This window comes from Salvia splendens, chromosome 8, assembly GCF_004379255.2.
Source record: "Salvia splendens isolate huo1 chromosome 8, SspV2, whole genome shotgun sequence".
In the NCBI taxonomy this organism is placed as follows: Eukaryota; Viridiplantae; Streptophyta; class Magnoliopsida; order Lamiales; family Lamiaceae; genus Salvia; species Salvia splendens.
In genome coordinates, this window is record NC_056039.1 from 27756656 (window position 1) to 27781541 (window position 24886).

The 24886-nt window shown below is 38.1% G+C and overlaps 1 protein-coding gene and 1 pseudogene across 1 annotated transcript; one reads left to right on the plus strand and one right to left on the minus strand.

Moving 5' to 3' along the window:
• The first annotated feature begins 1440 nt into the window (after positions 1 to 1440).
• On the plus strand, positions 1441 to 15882 carry LOC121745416 (annotated as a pseudogene).
• LOC121745415 (metacaspase-4-like) lies at positions 15828 to 17586 on the minus strand. The gene is made up of 2 exons (XM_042139308.1): positions 17095 to 17586; positions 15828 to 16925 (listed from the first exon to the last, which is right to left on the minus strand). The coding sequence occupies exons 1-2, from the start codon at positions 17438 to 17440 to the stop codon at positions 16054 to 16056; spliced, it is 1218 nt and encodes a 405-aa protein (XP_041995242.1). The 5' UTR covers positions 17441 to 17586; the 3' UTR covers positions 15828 to 16053.
• Between the last annotated feature and the right edge of the window lie 7300 nt (positions 17587 to 24886).

Below are 24886 nucleotides of genomic sequence, written 5' to 3' on the forward strand. Positions count from 1 at the left end.
ACAAATTAATCGTGATGGTTGGACGTCAAATAAATCGCCTTCTCAAATTCATCTACATATTTCACAATTCATCTACAAGTTCAAAGCGGGACCCACAAACCAGAAGTGAATACATCCCCCAATCACGATGAAGATGGAAGCGTAGGCGAATTTGTTGAGCCAAAACAACAGCCCTTTCTTGCCGACATACAGCCCCACCGCCTTCTTACTCAAACTCATCGATTCCCCATCCTTCGGCGCTTGCTTTTTCGCTGTCGTTCTGCCTCCGCCGCAGTCGCGTTCCTCCTCCACCTTTGAATCTGATTTCTACGGTCTCCACCTAGATCTAAGTAAATGCTTTCTTAGATTTAAGAAGATTTCAGCTTATTAGCTTCACACACAAAGAACTAATCCACAGGAAACTGCCACTCTATTCTAAAGATGGCTGCGTATCACAAAATAGGCTGCTTGAAGGAGAAAACTATAATTAAGTGATTAACTATCAACATTCAAAGCTATGCAACAAGAAATTAACCATCCCTACAGTATTACTCTCCTTCAATCTTTAAAATCCATTTCCAGCAATGAAAGCCTTTCAATTTACACAAACAACACACATTTCCGCCAATCGCCAAACCACTATTCAAATGCAAAGCCAAACAATTGAACAAAACTACTAACAACTGAGAAAGGTAAAGCGAAATTGCAATCAAATCAGCGAAATTTCTCCGAAACGCACCGGTGAGTAAACCTCGCAGAAGCCAGCGGCTTCACGAAATTCACTCCATCACTAATCTCAGCAGCACTCAACATCGATTTCGCCACCGCAACACACTCGTTCTCCTTATTACACACGGAATCGTCGATGCCGCTGACATTATCCAGCGCCGAATATTCACTCACGCCTCCGATTCCGCCTGAATCGAGCTTATCAGACTCCGATCCACGCCTTCGAATTTGTACTCCGCACCCAGACTCGTCGGAAATTCGGTTTCACCGATCTCGATAGGCAGCTGCTGCACTTTCTACGGCGTTCAGATTCTACCTAGGGTTTCAATTTTCATTTCTTCTCGATTTTCTGTATTTTCTGATGATCAATTCTCACTATGATGGAGGAATAGAATCATGAGATGAGAGGGAGCTCGAATTGGAGGTACAATTTTGTGTACGGAAGCGTATGGAAGGAACGCCTCAGAGATGGAGAGAGAGATCGAGAAGCATAGAGCAAGAGATGAGAGTTGCTGAATTTTAATTACCTTAAAATTACCATTATACCCTTTCATAATAAATTAATTTAAAAATATTTTTTGTGTGGAAAAATCTAGACCACTCATTTAATAAAAATGAGTGGCTGAAAATTGCATCTCATTTCTCAATTAGCTTAAAAAATCTCAATTGATCATGGACCTATATATATATTTCAAGTTTTGGGATATTCAATAGAGTAAGAAAATGGTGATGTGCTCTTGTTTTTCAATAAGAAATGAAAGTTGGAAGTAGTGGCAGAGCCGTCAAAATTGGAACGTGAATCAACCACCATGTCCATAGAGAGCGCCAAATCAAACGAAACTCCCCATACCTTTTTATTCATTTTGCCGCTCTCTCTCTCTCTCTTCAACAAACCAAACCCTTACATTGATTTTTCAAAATTGAATGCAATTTCATTTTAATTCACCACTTCACTCATCACTCAATCCAGTCTCTCCATGGGGCAGCCCTACTCGCCAATTGTCCCTCCACCGCATCACGGCATTGATCCAACTAAGATCCAGCTGCCATGCGCCAACTGCAAGGCCATACTCAATGTTCCGCGTGGCTTGCCGCGCTTCAATTGCCCTCAGTGTCAAATTAGTCTCGCCGTCGACCTCTCCAAGATCTCGCAACTGTTGCCTCATCCACTCCGCCCTACTCCACCCCTGCCACCACCCGAGGAAGTCAAATAAGTTGTTTTGACACAGATACATTAAAGAGTGATTTTTCATGTCGTGCTGGACGATCCGACTAAGTTCTTTTTTTTTTATTTCAATGTTTGAGCTATTTCTGAATAATTTGCTATCATAAATGATACTATGATCCTATCGTAGTTTGTTATAGCTTCAGATAATTGTTCTTATATTATGAGTATCCACGTTATACCTGAACATAAATATGAGTATTAATTTATATATTTGTTTATTTTAAAAAATATTCAGTCGTAAATACACGGATGTCTAATATATTTGATCTTTAGAGAATTGGGAATACTGTTACTGAGAAAATGAACTTACAAGCTTTGGTTTGGCTGCTTTTTAGTTTTAATCTGTACTCGTTCTTTATTCCTGGTATCATGTTACAACTGGTGTATTCAAGTTAGCAACTAGTGTTACTTTTCACTATTGAAAATGTCCCTTAGGGTATCTTCCTCATTCATTTAAATTATAGGAACAAGCCTCATCTGAAATGGTCATGCACAGATGTGCACATAATTAAGATACACAACAAGTTGATAGTTTGTAATAAACGGACATGTACATACGTGGGCATTATTTTACTTATAGTATGTACAGCCCTCCTTCCATAATACCATGTCCGGTAATGTTTTTAGAAGACGAGAGACTGTAACTATCGGTTTCTTGAGGTTTCTATGGAAAACTACGTATTTCTAGTGTTATCTGTAATTGTTCTAAACATATTTCACTTTTGCCACCAAAGTTTCCATAACTAATATTTTCTCCTTTTTTAGTCAGCCCATGCTACTACCTTCCAGGTCTGTCTATTAATTTATTCTCATGCATACTCAAAGAACACATAGCATCATATCTTGGACTAATAGTACTTAGCTTTCTGGATGGTGTTTTTGCATCTTAGACTGTACCCAGTTGGTGCTGGGCCTGCTGGCTAAGATTCTGTTTATGGTAGATTTGTTGATTGCATAGTTAGATTACAACATGGAATCGATAATATGTTCTTACATTTTCTTGTACTGATCTCATGTTAGATTACGAATTAGGGAAATCAGAGCTATCGGATTGCATATTCTATGCTATTAATGCAAAAGGTCTAAAATGCCACACGTCACACAGCAAAACCAGGCTTCCTTATGTTCAGGGTCACTTATCAGATATGGAAACGTTTGTCATAGTATTAATATCTCCTTTCTCCTTATGGACCCTACTTGCACATTTGCGCTTCCCACTGTCGGAACTGACATACAGAGACAACTATATAAATGGTTAACTATAGTTAATTGTTTGAACTTTCAGCTTATTTAAGTTTATAACCTCAACTTTGATTTAGTTTTCTTTATAGCTTGAAAATTGACGAATTTTGTTCGTTTTATAACAAAACCCATTCAATTGATGTATGAGTTTGTCGGCCATGCCAAGACGAAGATTCAGACACATTATTCGACAATTTTTGTTGAGTGAAAATTTTTGGCAGAGCTGTGACTATAGTTGTTCTTCGCTCATTTCTCGTTAAACTTTTCCTCATTACTCAACCAAAATCGTCAAGTATCAATAGAAATATCCGTTGAACACGTGCTATTCCCTGGTATTAACTCTTGCACAAACAAAATAAGTAACAATATCAGTGTGAAGGGAAACTACTATTTGTTGAATTATGTGAAGGTAGCTTGCTGTCTGGTGATGCAATTTGGTGCTTAGGATAGAATTGGGGATCTGGGGCCTATATACTTAAAAGTATATAATACTTATAAGTGTTGTTAAAGGGAATTTCTGTCAGCATATACTATTTCTTTTCTTGTAAAACTGTTTAACTTATCAAGCTACTATTTGGCCCATATATTTGGGTTGGGTTTTCCAGGGCGGGTTTGTGATTCTTCTTCTTCAGCAAACCAGGTCTGACACCACCTATAGTGTAATTTTCAAAAAATCAATTGCTTGACTAGGTTTAATATTTTTTGTCTATATCAAGCAATCCAAACTAGTCCCCAGGTTAGCTCTGTATCTGTTTTGAATAAATAATGCACCCATTAACCATTTTGCAAGAGGACCACCTATCACTGAATAAAATATAGGGTTGTAAGTAAGAATAATTAAAAAAATCCAGTTCAGCGGAAGAGAAATGCAAAATATTGCTATAAATGATATGAGTTAATTAATTCCTACGCTGATGTATCTTCTTGTTACCTTGAACTGGACTAGTTGTATTGAGTTTCCCATTTTGGGTGCATGAATAAGTGTGTTCATATTGAAATTGTCTTCTTTGGTATCCCTTTACCACCAGTGCTCAGTGTTTAGAATCTTTTGTTGATTATTGATGCTCTTTTCCTCACTAATACCAGGTGGCCATTGAAGTGGAGCAGGAAGAAGATGAAGGTGGATTGGCTGGTGAAACATTTACTGATTATGTATTTTCTCCTACCGTTCTTTGTCAATATGAATTTTCAGTCTTCCGAAAGATCTGGACTGGTTCTGATAAAACTATCCTCTGTTTTGTTCAGCGACCACTGAAACTTTCTATTGGCCCTCTTCATCCAGATCCTGTCGTGGAGACATCATCTTTATCAGCTGTACAACCTCCCGAACCTACTTATGATCTCAGGATTAAGGATGAGCTAGAACGTTCAAAAACATTGTCATGCTTACAGATTGAAACACTGGTCTATGCTTGTCAGGTTACTTCAAAGAACTGATATGAATTATCTTCTGTGCATCTCCAACATAAATTATTGTAAAATTTCCTTGTATGTGGCAGAGACATCTCCAGCATCTTCCCAGCGGTGAAAGAGCTGGATTTTTTCTTGGCGATGGTGCTGGTGTGGGTAAAGGAAGGACAATTGCTGGATTAACATGGGAGAACTGGAACCATGGGAGAAGAAAAACATTGTAAGTACTAAGTATTCAACAATGTTGTCAAATATCGGCCATGGCGAATGGTGCTAAGTTTTACGGCCAAATGCCACTGCAGTCTATGACACGCCATTTGGTCCATGCGCCCAAGTAGGGCTTGCCTGATCCATTTGCCCAATAACCCAACCCAACACAACCCATATGGCCATTTAAGTTAGGACTTGTGTTAGCAATCACGATTCTCTCTGAGCAAATTGCAATGCGCACCTTCATTCTCTCTATTCCACTCCACCTTGCCCGCCCCAGCGACCCAATACTCTGGAGAATTATAAGTTTTCAATAATTTTGTTTTCTCCATTCTTTGATGTTATAGAATATAAAGCTATAGAGAGTAATTGCAAATAATGTAGGATTTCAATTTAGACATAATATGTATTGAGGAGGACGAGGATTCAAATTTAAACATAATATATAGTATTAGCTTATGAATTTACGTTTAAATTGTTGTGCTTAGGCTTGTACACCTCCATTCTCTCCATTCAATTCCACCTTCGTTGACCCACCTGCCCCAATAACCCACTACTCCCGGATAAATTAAGTTTTCATTATTTTTTTCTTTGTTCTTTGATTTTATAGAATATAAAGCTATAGAGAGTAATTGCAATAATGTAGGATTTGAATTTAGAGATAATATGTATTGATGAGGATTGAGGATGAGGATTTGAATTTAGACATAATATGTGGAGTATTGATTTATGACTTTTGTTTTAATTATTGTGCTAAGGCTGGAATCACTTCGAAATATTATGTAATGGCCTATGATTATGTTTTAATTATTATGTACGTTTCTATCATTTTCTAAAATTTAGTATTTTATACTCCCTCAATCACTAAAAAGTATGAACTATTTCCTTTTTAGTCCGTCCCTGAAAAGTATGAACTTTCTAATTTTGGAAACACCTTTCTCTCTAATGAAGTGGAACTCATCTCCACTAACAATACTTTAAAACTTTTTCTTTCTATCTCTCTCTTACTTTTCCAACCATATATTAAAACCTGTGCCATACCAAATGTTCTTACTCCCTCCGTCCCACAAGAATATGCACTATTTCCTTTTTATTCCGTTCCACAAGGATATGCACTCTCTAATTTTGGAAAGTCTTTTCTCTCTAATGAGGTGGGACCCATTCTCCACTAACAATACTTTAATTACTTTTTCTCTCTACCTCTCTCTTACTTTACCAATTTTATATTAAAATCCGTGACGAATCCAAAGTGCATATTCTTTGAGAATGAGGGAGTCTATATTAATTATTTATCAATTGCCATATTTTGCCAAGCCGCCCGCATAACCCTTGTGGAGTTTTTTTGGTTGACCTCCATATACCTCCAAATGCCACTGACAACATTGGTATTCATCAAGAACCATTGTTCAATATTGGGCATTAAAATTGGTTAGAGACCACATATGTTTACTAGCGACAGAGATTGTATAAGTTATGAGACATTAATGAGCTGATTGCTTTGTTCATTATGATTCTTTTGGATTGCAGATGGGTCTCTGTAGGTCCGGACTAGAAATTCGATGCTAGAAGAGATTTGGATGATGTCGGTGCGACATGTATAGAAGGTTAGTTCGGACTATAATCATGAGTTTATCCAGATTCTGCTGGGAAGCGGATTTCTTGGTATATTTTGTTTTGCGAATTTTTACAGTTTTATGTTAAAGTGAATAAGAGAGCATGAACATGACTGAATATGTTTAGATATCAACCTTTTGTTCTTTTCATGATATATCAATAGAAATGGATCAATTCAACTGCAATACAGATAAGAGCCATAATGTTTAGATCACATCTTTCATAGTTATGCAGTTATGCTATTTAATATTTTGGGCTGCCATACAGTCTGCATATATAACAGTTTGCAGGTTTAATGGTTACATAAGTGAACTATTAGGGGATACATGTAGAAGTACAAACTCTTCTATCTATATATTCTTCTGTCTTTAATTTTTGTCGAATTGGCTTTGCTATGCTGTTCAATACTTTGTTGACTATAAAATAAACCACCATACTTTTTGATTTCACTGATCTACTTTTCTAATATTTCAATTGCATTTGTCATAATTTCCCCTTGCAGTTCATGCTCTGAACAAGCTTTCTTACTCTAAGCTCGATTCCAAAGCTGTTGGCATCATGGAGGGAGTTGTTTTCTCAACTTATAGCAGCCTCATTGCATCATCTGAGAGAGGGCGTTCGCGTTTGCAACAGCTTGTACAATGGTTTGGTAAACTGGATAAACTCATTGTATTTGATGAGGTAGGCATCTTTTTTACTTCTATTGGCTAGTAAATATCATCAATGATGTAATCAGCTATTCTGTTATTTTTAAATATATTCTTGTAGTGTAATAAAGCAAAAAATCTGGTCCCTGAAGCTGGGGGGCAGCCAACAAAGACAGGTGAAGCCGTTCTTGATATCCAGGTGGCACTCCCCTACATTTACTCTATAGTGTTAATGTTATTAATTTCATTCTTAAGTTGTTGCTGTGTAATACTTGTCATTTTTTATCTTCCGAAAAAGAGGGCACATGGTACTACTGTTTTTGTCTTATTTTCTTCCTTTGGGATCAATTTTATCTTCTAGCATAAATGCATAATACATCACTGCGAGAAGAAAGCAACCAGATAATGTTTTACATATGAAGTCATCAAAGCATTTATGTACTTAACAGGCACCCAGACATTTATGCTGGAATATGTATACCTGTCCTGTACTGCATCCTGAATTTTATTTTTAGTTCTTTTTCCTCGAAATTATTATACTTTTACCTTTTCTTGTGCTGTATCCATTGTGCTGCTCCTGGTTCTGGTTGTTTACCAGTTACTTATCTCTGGTCTGATATTGAGTTGCATGTGTGCTGCAGCATTTACTGCTATGTGAATCTGTGTGCTTCAAGACTCTCACTTTCTCCACTTACTTTCCATCTCGATATTTGCACTTTGTATAGCTTATGCATTGCAGGATTTAATGGGTATTTCTTTTGCTCCCTGAATTTCTGTAATGTAGGCCAGACTCCCTGAAGCTCGCGTCATCTATTGCTCAGCAACTGGTGCTTCTGAACCACGCAATCTGGGTTATATGGTTCGCCTCGGTCTTTGGGGACCAGGAACATCTTTTCTCAACTTTCGTGATTTCTTAGGTGCAATTTTCATTTGACATGTACTAATCTACTTAATTTGCTATTAATACTGCTGTGAAATTTAATGCATTCTTTCGACCTATTCATGTGCCTATCTTTGTATGTAGTCATTGCCCAATTTGGTATCACCACAAAGTTCTTTTCCCAGTCTAAGAGCATATGCTTGATGTAAGGAGTTGTTAAACAATGGATAGGACTAATGTAGCAAGGAACATAGTTATGTTAGGTATGTTCATATCAGTGATGGATTTTGAATTTTTGGTCTATCTTTCCTGTTGAGTTCCACTCATGCTCCTTTTATTTCTCTACATTTTTGGCCCCACAAAATAAGATGTGGAATTGAGTGGGTGGTTAGAAATGTTTCAAGCGTGTATATACTTTTGAGTTTGATGAATATTATTTCAATTACAGTTATCTTAATTTTTCCCATCTACTTCTCATCATGTAAAGTAATTCTCTAAATGATTATTAATAGTTTATTTTTTGGCTCTGGAACTTGTTGTATGAAAGCAAGGTTAGAACATTTTTCTGGAATATATTGCATACTTCTAGATTTAAATTGAAAATGGCTTCAATTTTAGGGGGATGTATGTTTGTCGCACCCTGAGCTACAAAGGTGTGGAATTTGAAGTTGTTGAAGTGCCACTGGAGGCCAAAATGATGGTATGATCACTATCACTATGTTTTGCTTTCAGGAAATGAGGGTCTTATTAGTAACTACTAAATAACCTTAAATGCTATATATGATTACCTTTTGTAAGATATATATTGTACTGAGGGTGTTTGGCTAAGTTTCTTAAAATAGCTTATAAATAAGTGGTTTAGGAGCTTTAAGCTTTTCAAAAGTGTTTGGCCAAATAAGCTTCTACATAGCTTAGAAGCAGTAAAATAAGCTCCAACAACTTATTTTGTCTTACATTTTCTCTCTTCTAATACTATTTTCTGTCGGTTAACTCATGATTCTCTCTCTACTAGCATATAATCTCAGATTGTCCAAACACTAATAACTTATATAAGCTCTTAAGATATCACATCTTATATAATTTATATAAGATCTTAAGATGTTACATCTTATTAGCTTTTGTGGTTTCAGGAAATGTATGAACGCGCAGCAAAGTTCTGGGCTTGTTTAAGAGTGGAGTTGATAGCAGCCATTACCATTCTTGACAATGAGAAGCCTAGTTCTAGTCAAGTATGGAGATTGTACTGGGCAAGTCATCAGGTACTGTAGTAAATATTCTTTTCTTGGAAGATCTAACCTTTTCCGGTTTTCCCATAGGTTACTTCTCATTATGGTAATGCATGTGTGTTTTTTGTTCTTTTTTTGTGCGCTATATAGCGCTTCTTTAGGCTTGTTTGTATGTCTGCTAAAGTGCCTGCAGTAGTTAGACTTTCTCAACAAGCATTGCTGGAGAATAAGTGTGTGGTTATAGGCCTACAGAGTACTGGGGAAGCAAGGACTGAGGAAGCCATTACTAAATATGTAAGATTGTTCTCGACTGTGTTTTTGTGCAATTCAAGTTATAGCTTAAACTTTCCATATATCCTTGTGTTGTGGTTTTGCGAAGAGAGAGTGTTCAGCGTGTGATTTCAAAGTTAATTTTCATCTTTATCATATACTCCCTCCGTTCACGAAAATAGTCTCATTTGTGGACGACACGAGTTTTAAAGCGCAACTGATAAAGTATGAGAGAGAGATAAAAAGTGGTGAGAAAGTTTCCATAAATAGAAATGAGACTATTTTTCGTGGATGGATGGAGTATATTTCTGATGGATTTTATTGAGATGTCTTTCTCTAATTGACTTCTTGAAACTTTTCATTGTATTGATAGGGTTTGGAGCTTGACGATTTTATATCTGGGCCTCGTGAGTTATTGTTGAAATTTGTTGAGGAAAATTATCCCCTTCCAGATAAACCTGATGAACCACTTGCTGGTATCTATTTGTTATATGGTAGTTAACTTCTCCTTATGTGGCATGTTATAGTAACTTCCATTTGCTATTTGTGCAGAAGAAAGTGTAAAAGAGCTTCAAAGAAAGAGGCATTCAGCTACACCTGGTGTTTCATTTGCAGGGAGGGTAAGGAAAGTTGCTAAACAGGAGGTTGAAAGTGAAGAAGAAAGCGAGTGGGAATCTGAAAGTAAATACAGCAACTTATATGATAATTTATTTTAGAAAAATCAACCTTCAATAATGACACCTTGAATCCAGCTTTATACAATTTTCAATTTTGACATTCTGTCATTGCAGAAAACTATTTCTCCATACGCGCATTGTTCTTCCATAACTATTTCTTAGATATCCCTTTTCGAGTAGTTAATAATCCTTTAATCGTTTCTTTAGGAATCTTATCGAGACAGTAAGTCCTTGTGCTTAAATAGTCTTCAGTTTCATGATTTATTTCACGTGTCACTGCTAGAATATGAGTTTTTTTGGGTTTTGCTTTTGGTTAGGTTGTCCTATAAAGCTGATATTTCAATTTCAAAACATATAGCTATAAATTTGAACCATACAATCTTAATATTGCTACTTGCTTTTGAATTATTATGAGTTTCTTTCGTCACGGAACGGTCTTTCTGTAAAATGCAGCTGACACAGAACCAGAAACTGAATCTGATGATGAGTTCGAGATCTGCAACATTTGCAATTTTGAAGGGGTATATATCTTGTCCCTTGTCTTAACCGTCCTTGACAAGGATGATTTGGATAGCTATTTTATATGGCCTATTTCTATGCGACGGAGGGAGTATTATTATTGTTATTGTTATTGTTATTATTATTATTATTATTTTTTTCTTCACTCATTGTCTACTTATTCATGAATCTAGGAAAGGAAGAAATTGCTTCAATGTTCATCCTGCAGCCAGCTTGTTCACCCTGCTTGTCTGGTTCCACCTATTGTTGAAGTAATATCTGGGGATTGGTCTTGTTACTCATGCAAGGAGAAAACAGAGGAGTTTCTCCGAGCTAGACAAGCCTACTATGAAGAACTACTGAAAAGGTACCCTTGATGAAAACAACTTATGCTTCCTTTCAAAGTATTTTGAATATCTATTATTTGTCTTTATGTGATATTCTCACCTGATTAGATATGAAAGAGCCCTTCAACATAAATTGGAATTTCTAGAAATAATACGCTCGTTGGATCTTCCTAACAATCCATTGGATGATATTGTTGATCAGGTAACTTTAATATTCATTCAGTACAGAACAGAATTCCTTTCTAGACTCCTTATTCTATGCCTGTGTGATATTGGAGCAGCTTGGAGGCCCTGATCAAGTAGCAGAAATCACAGGGCGACGTGGCATGTTAGTCAGGGCTTCTGACGGAAAAGGTGTTACTTATCAGGCACGGAACACGTGAGTTGGGACATGTCCCTATATCATCATTTTGAGTTGCGTTTGTAGTTGCTAACTCACATGCTGTGTGTTTTAGGAAAGATGTGACCATGGAAATGGTCAATATGCATGAAAAACAGCTCTTCATGAGTGGTAAAAAACTTGTAGCTATTATATCTGAGGCTGGATCTGCTGGTGTTTCTTTGCAGGCAGATAGAAGAGCAGTCAATCAGGTATTGTAATTGAAATGTGTTTTTTTCCTAGCGGTTTCTGTGGTTATGCCTTAGGATCATGCTTTGTTGTCATTTTTAGTCCATCTATGTTGAATCATTTTGTTCTGGTAACAGAGAAGAAGAGTTCATCTGACCCTTGAACTACCTTGGAGTGCTGATAGAGCAATTCAACAATTCGGAAGGACTCACAGATCAAATCAAACTTCTGCACCAGAATACAGGTGGTTACGAATTTTTGGCTTGACAAAAAGACCTTCTGACAATTGTTGCAGCAATATGTGAAAACTAAGTCTTGCACTTGCATAAAAAGTGGCAATAATGAATTCTACCCACTTGAAAGTGTGAAGAAAGAAAAATCCACTTGTTTGAAAACATATAAAAGCTACTGTATGGGTGAAGGGACAAAAATGCCTTGATATCATAGTTTATCCATTAAAATAAATCTGAAAATTGAAAGATAAAAATCCTAATAGGCTGGATCTGCTGGTGTTTCTTTTCAAATTGACAGATCTGAATGTAAGAACTTAAGTAAATTAATTTTCTATTCTAATAGGCTGCTTTTCACAAATCTTGGTGGTGAACGACGTTTTGCTTCCATTGTTGCAAAGAGACTTGAATCTCTTAGAGCATCGACACAGGGAGACCGAAGGTAATACCAATGTGGTAGCCAATAAGGTACATTTCAGTTTCTTCTTACCTGCCCGCACTAGTTGTGCTTACATCATCTTATATTGCAGAGCTGGACCATCTCTCAGTGCTTACAATTATGATAGTGCATTTGGAAAGAAGGCCTTAATGAATTTGTACAAGGGACTCATGGAACTGGTACTAATCTGGATGATTTTTATACTGTAATGAAACTGTTCAACGAAAATTTTACTGTGATGAAGTGCTTATACTCATTTTGAATCGTCAGGAACCTTTGGCCATTGTTCCACCAGGATGTTCATCTGAAAATCCTGAAACAACAGAAGAATTCGTTACAGAAGGAAGAGCTGCTCTTCATTCTGTTGGGATTATTAGAGATCTAGTTCCTGGTAATAGCTTAGCATATAAATGTATTCATGTGCCTTTATTTTTACTATTGTTTAACTTTCTATTTTTGTCCATCTATTTCATTTATTCACCCTCGTATAGATGCTGACTTCTAGAAGGTAGTTTAATCAAATATAGCTTTCATCTAAGAGGAGTGCTTACATCCAGTCATATCCCAAATTAACATTATCCCCTAATGCTTGTAGGTAATGAGAAGGAAGGCGGAAAGGTTTCTGGCCGTATAGTTGATTCAGACATGAATGATGTTGGGCGTTTCCTGAACCGACTTTTGGGGCTCCCTCTAGGGATTCAAAATAGGTTTTGGCTGTGTGTTTGACCAGTGCTACCATTTCAGGTTGTTTGAGGGTCGCCAATAATAGTAGACGATAATGGTATTGCAGGCTGTTCGAGTTATTTGTTGGCATCCTTGATCTTCTTATTCAGAGGGCACGTATTGAAGGGCATTTGGATTCTGGTATTGTTGATGTGAAGGCTAACACGATAGAGTTGCAGGGAGTTTGTGGTTTTAACATTTTAACCAGTTCTTAACTCACTCATTTTTCAGACTGTTCATGTTGACAATATGTCTGGGGCATCCACTGTGTTGTTTACTTTCACACTGGATCGAGGAATGACATGGGAGGTATTTTAAATTGCATAAAAAACAAAATCCAAACAGATGAACTTTATTTTTTTGTAATAGCTCGTGTATGTTTAATTTGTTTTCTGTAGGCTGCTTCCTCATTGTTTAAGGAAAAGCAAAAGAATGATGCCGGATCAAGTAACACTGGATTTTATGAATCAAGGAGAGAATGGATGGGAAAACGCCATTATCTTTTAGCAGTGGAAGAAGAGTATGTTCATCTTGACATACATTTACATAGCCAATATGATTGTGTTATACATGGGTAACGAATTTCTGTGACTAAATGTGCTTGCTTAAAGTCAGGCACACGTCCCAATAATATAATGCCTTCACCTGTCAACATTGTTTATTGATTGATGCATCTTGTTGGTGCTAGCAAATGAACTGTAGAGTTGCATTGGTCACTGGGATCAGTTTTAGAACACTGGTTAATTTAAATAATTATAAATTTAACTATATTTGAAAGTAATTTATTGAAACAAATTCAATCTGTCAAAATTCTTAAGACTTTATTAACTATTGATTTAAACTAATAAATGGAGTATCTATTTTTCAAAACGATCTCCTATGAATGCCCTACTTTTTTTTGTGGTGCCCTGTTTAACAACACGAAAGTACCAGAAGTGGGCTCATATCTTGCTAGTTAACGTGATTAGATGCATCTTTGTAAATATAAGTATATGCATAACGTGGATAATGAATGTCCACTTTTAGGATACAGCAAGTACCAGACGTAGGCTCATATCCAGCTGATGCTTATTTGTGTCTAATTTTTGTTGTCTACATTTCAGTTCTGATTCTGGAATGTACAAAATTTTCTGGCCAAACCTTGGGGAGTCTATAAGGTGCATAGACATTCCAATGTGTTGAGGCATTGTGTAAAGCTTTGATAATTTTTTGCCTTATATGGTGTTGAGGCATGTGCCTCATCTATAAACATGGTTATGTCATTTAGAAACATGAGTGCATGTACTTACTAGAATTAAATTAAACTACATTTGATGCGACCTAAATGGGATCTATCTCTGGCAGAAAATCACAGTAGGTGAGATAATAGGAACTTCCAGGGCTGCAGTCTTCTGTCAACTTATAGTTTTCTAAATTTGACAACAGGAAGTTCGCCATATATGAAAGCAGCATTTAGGAGTTCAGTGGTTCTTGTGTTATTAGTTTGATCCTTTGTACAGTGTGTGAATGACAACTGTTATACTTGGAACTTTTCATAGTGCTGCACTAAAATTAAAGTAACATTATGTAACTAGAAGATATGGAGGCATTCAGTCAAAACGGTTGTGTAGCAAAGAATGAGGGTTTACTATGGACTATGGAGGATGTTCTGGCCTAGTTATACGTAGATCAGAAAAATAAAATATAGGTGTCTTGACATAGTACATTTATATTGATCTTGTTCTCTATAGAATATAACATGGATGATAACTGCTGTAATTTGTCTTAGTGATTACTGCTAAACCACTCCACCTCTCAAATTATTTGTAAGTTTGTAACCCTCCGGCCCTCCCATGCACAAACACAATATTAATAAAAATCTGATAGTATTTGCAAATAAAAATTGTGCAAAAGTGCATAACACATCATAAAGGCTTCATGTACAATTTTACTTGTGGCTTTATGATAAGTAATCTGTTTTGCTGTTGCATTTTGAGAATTGAGTTGCAAACAGCTTATTGAGTTTTCACATGCAGTTCATGCACGGTCCCAATGTAAATTGGGTAGCTTCTGCAGTACAGGCCGAAGGAAGTGAATATTTTGGGTGGACTCATTCTTCCTGTTTGGGGCACTGTTGAGAAGGCACTCTCCAAGCAGGTCATTCTTTATTTAATGTATGTTTTCATGGTATACATGCATAGATTAATATTGTAATCCAGCTAAATGAAATGATTCAAATGATTGTAAGAAAACATGTTTCCTTGTGGTGATTCTCTTATGCCTTCCAGACACAACTCTACTTTATATAGGTCCTCAACATTTCTGATCCCTACAGACCAAAATTATTTGGAAATGTTGGTTAAGTTAGCTATTTCTTTAATTGACACATTGTTTCCTCTTCACAGGTTCGTCAAAGTCATAAAAGAATCTGGGTTGTGCGTATAGAGATAACTTCTGACAGTCAGCGAATTGTTGGATTGCTCATCCCAAATGCAGCTGTTCCAACAGTTTTGCAAGGTCTCACTTTCTCTGGTTATGGCCTTGTAGATTTAATCCGTATCATGAACTTTGAGTCATTGAGATTAGAATAATATTTACAAAATTGGTATTTAGGCAGGTCTGGGCTGGGTTCACGAAATTGATGACGAGTGAGATTTGCAAGGGCTCAATCCTGTTTTGCAACTTTTTTGGAGGATCGGTTTTGGTTTTTGCTACCAAGATGGGCAGATTTTAGGATATGATGACCCCAAACGTGTTTTGGCGAAGCCATATTGGATTGGCAGTGAAAGTTACGCCCACATTTTTTAGCTTTTTTGGTGCCATCTCACATTGTGCATATCCCAATTTTTGAGGCCCCCATTGGGTCTGTTTTTGTTGTGCATTATTATGAATAGCATTCATGTAATATGGCAAACACAAAAAGATTGCAAGTGTCAGAAACTCATCTTAAATACAAATTCCATTGCTCCTCGTGGCAGTTCAATCACAATGCTGACTGCTAATATTGAAGACTTATTGCACATTCAAACTCACAAAAAGCAGCAAAGCATCACAAGCAGACCAACTGAAAATATCACAGCAGTCGATTATCTTCAAAGCAGGCATTAACAACAAATGCAATTGGCCTTACAGAAACTGTATAACAATCTTATAATCATCAGCAGATAAAAGGAGCATCAACATGTTGATCGCTGCAGTATAATCCGGGGCGCTGAGTGTAGCCCTGTTTCTGCAAGAGGCGCCTAGCCTTGGTGACGAGCTCTTGGTTGCTCACGCTGCCATCGGATTCAGCAAGAATCGTCTGAATGGCGTTACTGAGAGCGCCATAAGCTTTGCTTGCGTCGCCAGCAGGTGTGGCATCAGCCGATGTTTGGTCAGTCTGGCAGCCGCTGATCAGAATGCCCGTATCCGGCAGTCCTTTCTGGGCTGCTCCGGCATAGGCCTCCTTCTTGCTTCCAACGTGCGTTGCCAACGCAGGTTCAGCATAGCTCTCGTCGTTGTCTTGAAGCTTCTGCTGCAGAAACTGCTGCGCTAGCCCTCCAACCATTCCTAAAAATCCCCCACCTTCCCCTCCTTCCCCATTCCCCCCTTTTATTTTGCCAAATATGAAATTCATGAACTTCTTCACCTTGGGGCTGGCATCTTCCCCGAAGACGTCGAACAGCGTGGGCCGCAGCTTGCCAACATCGATATCTTCCTTGCCGGTTTTCTGCTTCAGCAACTCGATCAGTGTTGAGAGCGGCAGAGATTTGTTCTTCACGCCTTCAATTTCTTCAACTTCTTCTTCTTCTCCTCCTTCCTCTTTGCGTCGGCCAAATCGCGATTCGATTGCATCTCCAACGCTCCTGCGCAGGAAGTCCCTGAAGCCTCCTGATTCCTTCTCCTCCTCCTCTTCCCCACTCTTCCTATGGCTCTCTCCGATCTGCTCCTTAGCCTCATCAATCAGCCCTCCGCTGTGACACGAATCCGACACGATCGTGATCTGGCACCCGCCGGGCACTTTGTCAACCAAATCTCTGAAATCATCATCTGTTCACACAATCAAAATCAATCACTTCTCAAATCAGATCACAAACTCAACTACACAAAAACTACACCAACACATCATGTTTCGCAGCAGATTCATACGGATCTACAGTAAAAAGAGTCAATTAAAAGCACAAAGTAGAGAGCGAGAGAGAGAGAGTGGTGAACTGACCGGTTATAAGATTCATATCGGTGGGGACAATGCACTCGTCGTAGCCGGTGTCGTCTTCCTCGCCAGTCTCGGCGGGAAGGCGTGTGCCGTGGCCGCTGTAGTGGACGAAGAGGAAGTCGCCGGGGCTAGCGGAATCGACGAGATCGGAGAGCGCGGCGCGTATGTTGCGGCCCGTGGGCTGCTGGTACGAATCGTCGGTATCGATGAGGACGGTGATGTCATCTTGGGAGAAGCCGTAACGGTCGACGAGGCAAGAGTACATCCGCCGCACGTCGTTGATGCATCCTTTCAGCTCAGCCTTGGTGCCTGGGTAGTTGCAGCCGATCAGAACAGCCTTCTTAGCCATGGTTACAAAAATTGATGAGATGAAAATTGAAAAATGGTTGATTGGAAGATCAATATACTCCAGTTTTAAGAAATGTCGAAACTCTTTTATCCAAATGTAGTTGATTGGAGAGAGAGATTAGATAATTGCACTGTCGGCCGTTTCGTTTCATTTCATTATCATTTATTCATTTTCATTTATTGTTATTCATCGACTTTTTACAATATGGAAAACTGCATTTAAACTAATAATCTACTATCATAGTATGATTTCTGATTCACATTCGGCTATATTTAAGAACTTTTAAAATTCAAAAATATGTACAAATTATGATTTAATTCACCATTTTTTTAAATTAAAAAATGACGTTGATTTTAAATTTAAAGATCAAAGCAATTTGACGTGGTGAAAAAGTGTCGAAACGTTAGGCATTCATATCATATAATCTTCAAAATCTCTCATTTGTATTTTACATGTTGTAGGGGTTATATTTAAGTTGGTTTGAGACTAGTTAGCAATAAGTTATTTTTGGATTTGTTAATTTAGAAATCCAGACCGAATGGGATTGTTCCGAGAAGGTAAATGAGCAAAGAGATTGTTACTCGACCGACTAACTTAGTCCAACAAAGTCAATCTCCCAAATAGGTCAGGTCAATTAACCAACACAATTTTGAAGGTAAACAAACTTACTCTTCGAAGCTTAATTTAATGGATAAATCGTGAGGATCCTTCTCCGACATGATAGTTTCCAATGCAGACATAGATTATTTGTTCCATTTTTTGTTACTCCTATTTTTTTATGAATTTAATCGACAAATAATAAATGACAAACTATATACGATAAATAAATTTATTTTAATAAATGCTTGGTAATTAAGTTTTACAATACAAGTAGCGATAGTGCATTACACATGTTTTTCAGTATATATCTTAACAACTTATATTAATTAGAATAAAAAGTGGACGTAGCCTTGTAGATTTTTGTTACTTTTCTAAAGTCCATTCAAGTTTTCCTTACGAAATACTAAAACGCTTCTAAATTAATGATTTTTTAATGAAATTCTCATTTAGTACAACTTAGAAATTCGTTAAAGATCACTAAATTGCCAATTACATTTAATTTTGCTAATGAGTTGTAGTCGTCTCAATTTAAGGCTGACTTGGTTGCTTGCAAATCCAAGATTACCAAATCGAATAATCGATCGAATAATAAAATAACGTAGTTCAGAAATAATAGCTTGTAAATTATTGAATTTTGACCAAATTCTGATTTTACGTATAAATCTAAAATCTGTCTAATTTCGCATAACAGCTCAAAATCACTCTAATTTTTCGACTGTTCGATTTCATCATTGTTTTCAATTGATGCCATAATCCGTGGAGTTTCCATTGGTAGATTTGCTGACGGCATATCCATCGATATATTTTTTCCGACATAGGCTTGAAGACGGTTATCATCCCCCAATTACACTATTTAGGGTTACTGAGAATTACCAATAGATATTTGTCGAAAAATTCCGTTTTTTATTGTGTCAAAATCATACTTCCTCCTAATCTTCCAAGGGTTATTATAATATAATTGATACTCCCTCCGTCCAGCAATAGGAGTCCCGTTTTTCCGTTTTGGGACGTCCGGGAATAAGAGTCCCGGTTCTACTTACCATATTTGGACAATTTAATTACTCTCCCCCTTCTCACTAATTTACACAATTGCCATAAAAAAACACCCCCCACCCAAATTTAATTTCACTCTCTCACCCTCATTCTCTCACCCTCACTATCGGTCACCGCCCTCCTCCTTCCCAATCGCCGCCCTCCTCTCCCAATCGCCGTCGCCGCTCTCTCAATTACACTCACCCCAACCCCAATTTTTCTCGTCACTCTCTCAATTACACCCACCCCAATGTGTTAGAGCTCCCCTTCCACTCCGACGCTGACGTCCAGATCGAGGACACACCGCTGTCGATCCGTTTCACCGCCGCCACCGACGACATCAGCGGCGACGTGTCCGCAGCCTACGAGGACCTCCGCTTCTCTCTCTCAACTCTCGCCGGGATTTACAGATTCGATTTTTTTGGTTCCACTTTTGGATTTTTTTTTGTTTGGTTTGTTGGTTTTGGAGTTGAAATTGAAGAAGTTATGGGTTCAATTTACAGATAAAATTGATGAGTCATTTTCGAAAGTTTTGGGTTCAATTTGATGAGTTGAAATTTGATGAGTTGAAATTTGAAGGGATTTTGATTATGTTGAGTGTAAATTTTAAATTCAGTTTTAAATTGTGTTTGTGGCAGCAAATTGAAACTCCAGTAGTGAATTGAAATGTCATTGTTATTAATGCAATTGAAACAAAAATGCAATTGAATTGCCTTGAATTGTTGGAAGCATATTTGATTGGCAGCAAATTTCGATTTTTGGCAGAAATTGAATTGAATTGAATTGTGCAAGGAAGACAAAATTTAACACACTTGAGGTGGGTCCCAAATTCCACTATCACACACCATTTATTACACTCCAATAACTTTCTTAAAACCCGTGCCATGGAGAAATGGGACTCCAATTGCTGGATGGAGGGAGTATTTATGTTTGTGGTTCCAACTACTTTAACAGCTTTTACAATAAATATTAAATAATTTAAAGTTGAATGGGCCCTATTAAGCAGTAGTATATATATATATATATAATAAAAATAATATCTAAACTATAGAGAGGTTTCCAAATAGGTCATACTCCATATAACACTGAAAAACCCCAATATTTACAAATATATTTACCCAATTTGCCTTCTTACATAAGCTTGGTTATGAATTTAGCGTTCGTCTGCTAAATCTTTTTTTTTAAACCTTATATGTGAAAACATTAAAACGCAAAAATTTGTGAGACCTGACAAATCGAACTCGAAAGGTCTTGGTACATGGAGATGGAGTAGTTATTTTGAATTGAAATCTTGAGCATCGTTTAGAATTTCATGACCTATATGTAGAAATGTCACACGCAAAATTTCGAAAATGCAAAATATTTCAATAATTATATCTGCTCATTGAAAGTCTTAAATCCTGAAGTAATCAGTTTGAAGTTGGAATATAAATTGATACTCCACCGCCCCAAACTAAGGGCATCCACATTGGTGCGGATATCCCGACGGACATCCACGCGGACATCCCAAAAACACCTCATGTCACGTCATATAGACTTCCCACTGCGGATGCCACGTCATACGAGCATCCCACTGCACAGTGGCGGACATCCCCAAGGACATCCCGACGGACTTCCCATATTAAAAAAATCACAAATTCACCAATTTAACGATTTACGGAATTAAGCAATTTATGGAAGAAAAATTCGAAACGAACACGGAATAAAAATTTCATTAATTAAAAAAAAGAAAAGTACATTTCACCAAAAAAAAATACATCTCAACAATTAAAAACTCCATCAACGACGACCCATCCGCTGCCATACTTTTTCAATTATATCGTTCTGGAGTCGAACATGGGCTTGTTTTTGGCACAAGTCGGCGAATGCACGGACTCGCTCGACATCGTCATGGGGTATCCCCATGCGTACATTGCCAGTGGCCACGCCGTAGCTTGGACCCGCATCCGTAGCATCATCGTTGGCCCAATCGGTCAGCGCTGGGCCTTCATCTTCGACAATCATGTTGTGCATGATAATACATGCGTACATGATTCCGGCGATGTTGTCAACATACCACAACCGTGATGGACCCTTTACTGCCGCCCATCAAGACTGGAGCACACCAAATGCCCGCTCCACATCCTTGCGCGCTGCCTCCTGACGTTGCGCAAAGTATATCTTCTTTTTCATCCGTTGGGCATCTGATCGTCTTCACAAAGACGGGCCACATCGGGTATATCCCATCTGCCAAATAATAGCCCATACTGTGCTGGTTGCCGTTGGTGACGAAACTGACGGCCGGACCGACGCCCATGCACCGGTCGTTGAAGAGGGGCAACGACTGTAGGACGTTGATGTCGTTGTTAGACCCGGCTACTCCAAAATAGGCATGCCAAATCCACAGCCGGTAGTCAACTACTGCTTCAAGGATCATCGTGGGATTCTTGGCCTTGAAACAAGTAGTGTACATCCCTTTCCAGGCAGCGGGACAGTTCTTACATTCCCAGTGCATACAATCTATGCTGCCTAACATCCCCGAAAACCAGTGCTGATTCCCGTGCATATCGAGCGGAGCCTGACAATCTTCGGGGGTAGGCTTCCGAAGATATCTATCCCCGAATATCTCCCTAACGCACTGACAAAAATACTTCAGGCAGTCGCGGGCAGTCGTCTCGCCGATGTGGAGGTACTCGTCGAACATGTCGGTGATAAGGCTCATTTCATGCATCGGTTAAGGGGTAAAATGTACGCTACTTGATCAGTTTATCGCGCAAAGCAAGTGTTAAATATGCAGGAATGCCGCTTGACCAAGGCAACAAGGCCAAACTGATCAAGCGAGTACAATAGGCGAAAGAGGCCAAATATCGGGGGAGTTAATCAAGGGGAGAAATCAAGCAGTCAAGGGGGGGACCACTGTTTCCAGAAGAAGGACACATGACTGGTGGTGCGCATCATTATGTTATCAAGGACAACGTTCTAGAAGGAGACACGTGCTGATATATGAGACGCAAGGACGGAGCTGAGTCACGAATCTGTTACTGAAAAGCGTCGTAATTCTAGAAGGAGAGCACGTGGCAATCAATGAGTCGCTCACTCTCAACATGAGCGAATATTCCCTGCCAAGATCGTTATCCAGCTGGAGGTAGCGCCGAGCCTATAAATAGAGGGTGTGCCACCACAAGAAGGGGAATTCTTTACTTTCCGTCTTTAGTTTAGTTTAGTTTAGCTCTCTAGTTCAGTTCCCTAGATAGCTTAGATAAAGTAATGCTTAGTTAGATAGGGCGATTGAAGGAGCGCTGCAGAATACTTGATATCTGTCGGCGTATTCTTAAGTTTCCCGCCGAGGATCTCCTCGGTTTACTTGCTTTCGTAGTTCCGAAGTGTTAGCTTAGTTAAAATTTCACGCTGTACTGTTCTGAGTTTTAGTTTTAATCAAAGTTGCTTTCGTTTTCATCATCATGTTTACTGTTCTGAGTAGTTAATTTTCATTCTAGTATGAGATTTACTTGACCCAGTAGTTAAAGTTCCCTTGAGCAAGTAGTTAGTTACTTTTCTGCCTAAGTTAAAATCAGTAGTTAAAAACTCCCAAAAGTAAAGCGTGACAGCAGCCAACCCCCTGTTCACTACTCACACACTTGATACACTAGCTTCTCTGTGGGATCGACCCCGAACTTACCGCTTTACTGTTAAAGTAGTGCAAAATTAGGAGTTTATAAATTACATTGGTGGCGTGCGAAAGGGAGATCAACTTGATCAAGTGGCAACGACATTTGCTAACTGATCCATCCGGTTCAGTTATCTCTTCCATATAACTTGAATAAAAAAACCACAACTTCGCCAGTTCGCCAGTCGGCCTCACCTCCGTATGCCAACTGCCTAATTGCGGCAGTGCACTTCTGAATCAGCGTGTGGCCGGGTTTACCAGCCGCATCCTCCCGCACCCTAAAATACTCGTATCGACGCTCCAAAGCGCCCACGATACGCAGAAAGAGTGGACAATGCATCCTACACCGTCGCCGGAATAGGTTCTCCCCAAACCGTGGCTCCGGCGCAAAGTAATCCTCATACAACCGACTGTGGGCAGCGAGGTGATCCCGGGGCACTATAGTGCGACGATGGATGGGTCGAGGCACCGCCGGCGCCGAGGCTGCTTGTTCCTCCCTCTCTGCGGCCTCCCGCACACGTGCGTATATCATCCGCATCATGTGTTCATAATGCCCACCACCACCACCACCACTACCACTACCACTACCAGACATTACGGAAATATAAAGAAATTTAGAGAGAGAGAAACTTGTTAAAACAAGTGGTGCGAATGAAATGAAATGCAACGAGACGTATTTATAGATTTTTTTCAAAAAAATAATACAAAAATCGGGAATTCCGCGCCAACGTCCGTGGGAGTCAATGCAATGGCGGACGTCCCGACGGACGTCGCGACGAACTTCAGAGGAAAGGCGCGGACATGCGATGTCCGTATCGGACGTTCGTATCCGCTGAACAGTTGCACAATGGCAGACGTCGCGCACACCGGTCTGACATCCACGCGGAAGTCCGCCATTACGGATGCTCTAAGTAAGAAGACTAAGTAAGACTGTTTCCTCTTTGGTAATAGTCAACTCAATCTTCCTTTCTACTTTATTAGCTTATTTCTCTTATTTTTTCATTTTTCATACTTTATTATTTGTTTCTCTTTTCTACTTTGTTTTCGTTCTTACTTTATTTTTTCTTTTTCTTTCTTACTTTAATTCATCTCTTATTTTACTATTAATAATTTAATTAACTAAACACCACTACCTAAATTTATGTGCCAAAACAGAAACTTCCCAATTAGGCCGGGTCGGATAAAGTATCGTTTTTAGTGTAAATTGAAAAAAAAATTGGTCAAATTCTGGTCACTGCAACTTTAAAAAATAGTCAATCATATCATAACTTTTACATTTTTTCAATTGTTCAATTTATATGTGTCTTAATGAAATCATGTAAGATGAAATTCATGATTTTTTTGGAAAATTTGTATATCATTCACAAAAATCATTAATTTTAGTATTAAAAATACTCCCTCCGTTCCATAGTAGTGGAGTCATTTTGTCATTTTGGCACGTTCCATAGTAGTGGAGTCATTTCTCTTTTTAGCAAATGTCAACATATTTCTTCTCACGTACTTTACTCTCTCGTATTTTATTCTCTCTTCATCTCTCTACCTTTTTCATTTCCTACTTTATTCTTCTTTTACTTAATTCACTTAACGCAATTTTACTTAAATCGCGTGCCGAAAAGAAACGTCTACTATCGCAGAACGGAGGGAGTAGTATAATAAGATTAAGCTAAAGTATTTTTGCTTATAAACCATACATAATTTCCCTTCAAATATAATGAGACAGTTAGAAAAATGTAAACTTTGATATAGTATTGATTATTTTAAAAGTTGAGGGATTAACCCGAATTTGATTAACATTTTTGGAATCCCTATATCATATCATAACTTGTGTTTTCTTAACCCCAATTTCAAGAACGTTCATGGATCGAAATTTAATCTATGTTGCTCGAAGTTTATACAAATGAGTTAAAAAGTGGCCACATTTATATGTACGAATATAAGATTTTCAATCATAATTGCATTTGTCTCCCTTCCTCCAATTCAAAAAAACGGAAAGTTTGATTGCAACACTAAAGATATGGATAAAACAAAGTATAGAAAACGCTAGTAATTAACAGACACAACAATCACTCAGCCGAAAGAAGGAAAAAGAAAAAATATTACCATAACTTATAGTAAAAAATTAAAAATAAAAAGAAACATTATTCTTGGTGGTGGAAGAACATGAATGT

Coding starts and splice junctions, on each gene's coding strand:
- LOC121745415 (XM_042139308.1), bottom strand. CDS start 17,440: ATGGCTAAGAAGGCTGTTCTGATCGGCTGCAACTACCCAGGCACCAAG. Junction 16,926..17,094: donor CGATATGAATCTTATAACCG/GTCAGTTCACCA, acceptor TTGTGTGAACAG/ATGATGATTTCAGAGATTTG.